Raw genomic sequence first — 7,108 nt, 5'->3', positions numbered from 1 at the left:
GGACAAAAGAAAAGGAAGGAGACTACAATTGAGGGTTACACATGGAAAGGCTATATATAATGGAGAGGAGATCAAGGAAGTAATTACGGTTATATATAATRGAGAGGAGATCAAGGAGGTAATGATGGTTTCCAATATATGTAATTCTCATTGAGAAGGAGTGCACAAGCACACATAGTAAACATGCACTTTTTGTTTGTACACGCATTGGTTTTTTCTACTCTAGAGCAATTTCTCGTTCACCAAGTAGGGAAATCGAACAATCTTACCTGAAGTTTTAATCTCCAGTCATCATGTGAAACTCTGACATATTCACATTTTCATATTTTATGGAATGTGATCTATTTTTGAGATTATTGAATCGATCAATTGTGGGCTTCTTCTTCGAGAGGAAGAAGCAGTTTGCCACTCTACCACTACAATCCATCAAGTCCTTTTTCTTCATCGTCTTCGTCTTTCAAGTAGCTCATTCCTTTTGATCTGATCATATGCACTTAATCAAAGATTTTTTATTTATTTTTTATGCTTGATTTAGGGAAGGGTGGGTGCTACAGGATATATGCTTGCGTGTCTATACATATAAAGTATAACATTAACTTATTTTTAATTTTATTTTAAAAATAGATAGAAAGAGAAAATGACTATAATGCCCTTGACTTAATAGAGTAAAGGTTGAAGGAGTTAGGGCAAAGGACCCGATCCATAATAAAATGAAACCAGTGTAACTATACATGTAATTATTTTGTTTGAGGGACCAATCCAAAATTTTATATAACCACACGGATGAAATTTGTAATATACTCATCATTATGCCCCACCATTCCGACTAAGGGTGCTCAAAAACCCGACAAATCCGATCAATGCGATCAACCCAACCTAAAGCGATATAACTCAACCTGAAACAACCTGATGTCTAATCGAGTTGTAAAATTTCCAAATCGTAAATATTTGGTTGATATCATGTAACTATTATTTGAACTCAACCCAACCCAATGTACCTGATATCCTTTTCTTTCTTAGATTTAATAAGATTGTTGAATTTCTATTAAATATATACATTAGACAATCACACTATCATGTACGCTCTTCATATACACATATTTTCAATCTATTCAAATTTCTATATAATTCATTCATATATATGTTCAGTAATTGTGAACATATATGTGTAAATTGAGAAAATTAATTGAATGTGATATGCGTAAGAAATATGGGTAAGTTGTATCAAATGGTTGATATTGAAAAAAAAAATACGAGTAGAGAAATAACATATTCAAGGTTAGAATAATATTTTAATGTACCAAAGTATCAACCCGACTAACCCGACCAACTCGTACGGTTTGATTTGGGTTGGGTTAAAAAATTTCAAACCACATTGGGTTAAGTTGTTCAACTCAATCAACTCAACTCATGAGCATCTCTAATTCCGACTCATAAATCACTTTGATTAAAACAATATTTTCTTTTTACTGAATATTGAATTTTTGAATGTTCTCAGATTTAGTTAGGTTTTTGTTATACATCAATATTGGTGAAAACGATATTTTCTTTTTACTCAATATTGAATTTGTAAGATTTTTACAAGTTTAGAGATTTTTATCCTTTCTCTTTTATTTTCTCAGTTTTAGAAAATATTGGAAGGTATTAATAAAATCCAAGTCAATTGATGAAAGACCCGTTTGTTATGTTGCTAATTCTAAAGAGTTTCTTTTTAAGCTATAAAGCATATACGGGAAGTTGTTGACATCTGTGGCTGTAGTTTAGTGGTAAGAATTCCACGTTGTGGCCGTGGAGACCTGGGCTCGAATCCCAGCAGCCACAATCTTTTATTCCATTTTTGTAACAATTCAAGTACGGGTATATGTACATTAAATTTCTTTTTACCGTTTAAACTAGTTAATAGTTATCTTTTAGGTTGAGAGATTTTATTCAATTAGTTTTAAAAATTTATTTGTCTGTTTGTTAACAATTTAATGATATCCATATTTTATTTGGTCAGTTATATATAGTTGTCTGATAATAAATTAATGATACAGAAAATGGATTATTAAGAAAAAATTTAGGGAAAGATTTATGTAAAAAAACAAGTTTTTCCAAACCTATCACTTATAGGTAAAAAGCATGCTCCTCCTATATATGAAAGAACTCTGTTAAATAAAAATATTTCAATCTATACAAATAAATTAATCCATACACAAAGCTTTATTCTAGGACTTCATGAAAACCAATCAGCAATCTCTAGTCACTCAAAATTAGAAAATTCATTGAGTTAATTTTCGGATTCTTCTTGTACCCTTAAATTTTAAATTTGTAAACCATGTTTTATAACTTTTTACATAATATAACATTATTTATATTCATTTAAGTTACCCTCAAAAACAGGATAAAATCTTGGCAAATGACCAGCTGAGCTGATGGTCAAGTTTTCTAATTTACAAATAAAATTAAGAAAATAATAGAGTTTGTAAATTAGAAAATAATAGAGTAAATTACATTTTATGAATACTTAATTTTAAATTAATATTACATTTATTTTTAATCTTGAAATATAAAATCAAATTTAAATATCTTTATTTTTTAATATTTGAATATTAAATTAGAGACAAAAACACCTTATTTTATTTTCAATGTTGGGTTAGAAATGGGATTGGATGTGAAACACCTATAATTTTGTTATCCACCTACCACTATTAAAAGATGAAAGACATCCATAAATAAAAGAAGTTAAATCATGCATCATTTAGAGCAGAAACCTAGGAGACGTGGCTTCATCACCACCACAAGTATGATAGCAGCATTTCAGGGGAATTCATAAATAAATTAATTTATTTTTTATCCTTTTTTTAATTTTTAATTTATTTATAAGAAAATCTACAGTTTTCAAAATTATATTTTTAAAATCATTAAATAAAATAAAATATTGTTTTTCGAGTTTTTTTTTTTAAAATATGCAAAATATGGGTATTTAGCTAACCCCCACCAACCACCGTTCACTTACAACACAACTCTCTTCCTCGCCCCCTAACCCCCACCTTGTTCTAACCCCCACTCCCATCTTCTCCATAAATACTACTCCACAATCCACAAACCTAATTCAATGGCTTCCGATCCCATTTTAACAGTCATTGAACACTCTCAAATATCACCACCGCCGGTCACCGTTGCACCCTGTTCACTTCCGCTTACTTTCTTCGACCTCACATGGCTGCTCTTCCCTCCCGTCCACCATCTTTTCTTCTACCACTTCCCTCACTCTAAATCCCATTTCATACAAACCCTTCTTCCCAATATTAAACACTCCTTATCCCTCGCTCTTCGACATTTCTTCCCATTCGTTAGCAAATTGTTCGTCTTTAATAATTCCGGTGTCACTAGAAAACCGGAAATTCGGCATGTAGAAGGCGATTCCGTCACACTTACTGTTGCAGAATGTGATCTTGATTTTGATGATCTGACCGGAGATCATCCTCGGAAATGTGAATACTTTTATCCACTGATACCTCCATTGGGAACGGCGGTTAAAGGATCCGATTATGTTACGATCCCACTTTTTTCGATCCAAATAACCATCTTTCCAGGCTTCGGTATCGCGATCGGAATGACGAATCATCATAGCCTTGGTGATGCTAACACACGGTTCGGTTTCTTGAAGGCGTGGGCTACGATTGCTTGTTCCGGTGGAGATCAGTCGTTCTTGGCCAATGGATCTCTACCAATCTACGAAAGATTGATCGACATTCCGAAATTAGATGAAAATAAGTTGAGACATACAAGGGTTGAATCTTTTTATCAACCTCCGAGCCTTGTTGGTCCAACCAAGGTTCGGGCCACATTTGTGTTGACCCGAACAAATATTGATCGGTTGAAGAAACGGGTCCTAACCCATCTGCCATCGTTGGAATATGTATCATCTTTTACGGTAACCTGTGGTTATATATGGAATTGCATTGCGAAATCGCTTGTTAAAATGGGAGAAAAAAAGGGTGACGATGAGTTAGAACAGTTCATTCTGACAGTCGATTGCAGGTCTCGATTGGATCCGCCGATTCCGGTGAACTACTTCGGCAACTGTACAGCACCATGTATTACAACGATCCAAAACGTTGTCTTAACGGGTGAAAAAGGATTCGAAATCGCTGCTAAATTGATAGGAGAGAGTATAAACAAAATGGTGAATCATAAAGACGGAATCTTAAAAGATGCCGAGAGGTGGCACGAAGGTTTCAAGATTCCGGCAAGGAAGATTGGGGTCGCCGGTACACCGAAGCTCAATTTCTACGACATCGATTACGGGTGGGGGAAGCCCAAAAAGTGTGAAACCGTTTCGATTGATTATAACGGATCGGTTTCTATAAATGCATGCAAAAATTCGACACAAGATCTGGAAATTGGATTGTGCCTTTCGAGTATGCAAATGGAAGCTTTTGCTAATATCTTTAACGACGGAATCGGGAATATTCTGTCGTAAAAATACATGTAAGTCGTCACAAATAAAATTGGGTTTTATACCACGATGAATATGTTAAATACATGTATAATAAACTGTTTTGTAAAAATCATGGAACCTAACAATTGCAAGTGATATATAAATGTGTAATAACAAGTTGTTTTTTGTCTCATTCTAATAACAATACATATTTATTTAAGGGGTGTTGTGATTGCTTATAAAAGCTGTTTTTTAACTTATTTTAGTATGACACCGATAATAAGCTATTTTCTAGTGTTTGGATAAGAAAAAAAACTGCTTATACCGGTGCCAAACCGGTAATAAGTTGTTTTTGATAAGTTAATCATTTCTGACTTATGAAAAACTGTTTATTACCCGTTTACAATTTTAACCCTCTCATACAAAACTCCGGTTTGATACCACATAAGTTAATAAACACTTTAATAAAAAAAACATAAGTTATTTCAAATAAACAATCCCAAACACCCTCTAAAATAACTTGAAAATGAAATAAAATTAATCACATTTAACAATTAATACTTTGTATGAGTTTTTGTTCTTAATTTTTTCATAATACTTAAAAATCAGTTATTATTTCTCTGTATATGATGTCGTGAAACATGATTATGTAAGAAATTTATAAAATTATATTTTTGTTGTTGCAATTGTTGTCCGTTATGAAATCAACCAAAAACAATCCCCCGTAAAAGTGGAATTCGGCTGAGAACACGTCGAGCGCAAGATATAGTTTTGTGTCTTGCTCAAAAAGTCAATGTCGATTTCATTTGTAAAAATGTATTGTATCAAATCGACACAGTTGAGTTTTTCTCGAGTCCGAGCGTGTTGATTTTTCCTTGGGTTAAACCATGACTTTGTTAGCCTTTCATTGACCTTAAAGGTGTAGTCACAGAAAAATCTTGGGTTTTCAATTGCCTTATATCATCCTTGAATGTCGGTTCCTAACTATAGAAAAGAAAAACCATTCATGGTGTTGGCCAAGCCCTTGTAACCTTGAACGTTCACCTCCGATGATTTCAAACTATTTGAGGTCAGGTAAGCTAACAAAAAAAAAGACTAAGAATTATAGATTAAATTTGCAATATTAAAGGGATTTCCTTAAACCTTTCCAAATTGAAGTGCAATTAGTTTTTGGGTTGATTAATTAAATATTAAAAAATAATTGGTTTTTTATGAAACAAAAAGTCAAAAATTGAGAATCAAGTGGGGAAGCTGAGATGAGTTTAGAACTCGAGCAAACTAAATACGAATTGAAGCAACATTTTTTTTATTTTAAATTTTGTACGTGTCTTCCATCTCTGATCCGAATTTTATTTCATTTGCTTCATGTTCATTTAATTTCTTGGCAAACACAAAGCAAAAGTTTGTACATTGTTTTTTTCGGATGTCGAGTCCACCAAATAATAAATCTCAATTTTACAATAGTAAGTCAGGTCGAAACTCGGTTCAACTTATTATGAATAAACAATTCATGCACAAGGATGGAAGCTTAAAAGTAAATACGAAAGGGGGAGTGGTGATTAAACTAGCATACAATAAGAACTAATTAAAATAATAAATTAAAAATCCAACATTAGTTCGATTTCAATTAAGATGTCAGTACCTATCATTGATCTCAAAAGTGCGAACATGGAAAACAAACTCAAGTTGATTATGGTCGTTAACAACCAGTGGCGGATCCGAGAACATTGGTGATTGAGTCGGAATTAAGGTCATGATCATGTAGTTGATAAAGCAATTTCTGTTTTTGTTTAGGGTGATGCGCCATAACTATTTTTTTCTTTCGGATGGATCCAAGAGAGATAATTCAAATCAACTTTTATAGACATCAAATTACTAAAGTTAGTTGCCGAAGAATTATAACTACCGCCATCAATTTCGGATATTGGTATTTTTTAAAAAGTTCATCTTTGTAGCCAAATAATAAAACAATTAACAAAAATATAGTAATTAGGCATCAACTAACAGATGAACTTTTTAAAAAATACCAATATCCGAAATTGATGGTGGTAGTTATAATTCTCGTAATATAAAACCGACAGCTAAACTAGGTTAAATTATCTATAGGAACAAAACTTCTTTTTATTAAGGGTCGAAACAATAAATATAATTTTAGAAAATAAATTTTATAATATAAAAATCAAAAAATTTAGAGTTTATGGGGTCAATTGACCCCTTAGCCAAGCTATAGGTCCGCCAATGATAACCAAGTTATATTTTTTCTTAAATTTACCTTTGTTAAAATAAGTTTTTCAACCGGATATTAATCATAAATGAGAATTTGAATAAAATCTCAAATTTTCTTATAGTTTTATCGAAATAGAAAACACCAACTCAAAGTCATAAGCTTGTAAGCTTGGATTATCAAGACTTTGAACTCAAAATTTCAATAATTCAGAACCAATGTTGGATGAACGAGTTTAGCTAGCTACACATGACTAAACCTAAGTTACAATCGCAAATATCTGAAAATTTACCTAAAACCAAGTAGAAATCGAATGAGTTGCCTTCCTTTGAAAAGTCGACCCTCCTTGAAATTTCCAGAAAATCAACCCCTTTCCATGCCAGTTTTAATCGAGCTTTTTTACCTCTTAAAAAGAAGGACCGTCACACTTTCTAACAAGAACAAGTTTGGTCTCTATT

The 7,108-nt window shown here is 32.4% G+C and overlaps 1 protein-coding gene and 1 non-coding gene across 2 annotated transcripts; both read left to right on the top strand.

The window, feature by feature from the left end:
- Positions 1–1,749: 1,749 nt before the first annotated feature.
- TRNAH-GUG lies at positions 1,750–1,821 on the top strand. Its single transcript has one exon. It is a non-coding gene; the product is annotated as a tRNA-His (tRNA).
- A 1,276-nt stretch (positions 1,822–3,097) lies between these two features.
- LOC112528769 (malonyl-coenzyme A:anthocyanin 3-O-glucoside-6''-O-malonyltransferase-like) lies at positions 3,098–4,468 on the top strand. The gene has a single exon (XM_025139841.1). The coding sequence runs from the start codon at positions 3,098–3,100 to the stop codon at positions 4,466–4,468; it is 1,371 nt and encodes a 456-aa protein (XP_024995609.1).
- The last annotated feature ends 2,640 nt before the right edge of the window (positions 4,469–7,108 follow it).

The sequence above is a fragment of the Cynara cardunculus genome, assembly GCF_001531365.2.
Source record: "Cynara cardunculus var. scolymus isolate 2C chromosome LG 15, CcrdV1, whole genome shotgun sequence".
NCBI classification, from domain to species: domain Eukaryota; kingdom Viridiplantae; phylum Streptophyta; class Magnoliopsida; order Asterales; family Asteraceae; genus Cynara; species Cynara cardunculus.
Note: the sequence above shows the minus strand (reverse complement) of the source record. Positions and strands in the feature narration are given on the sequence as shown.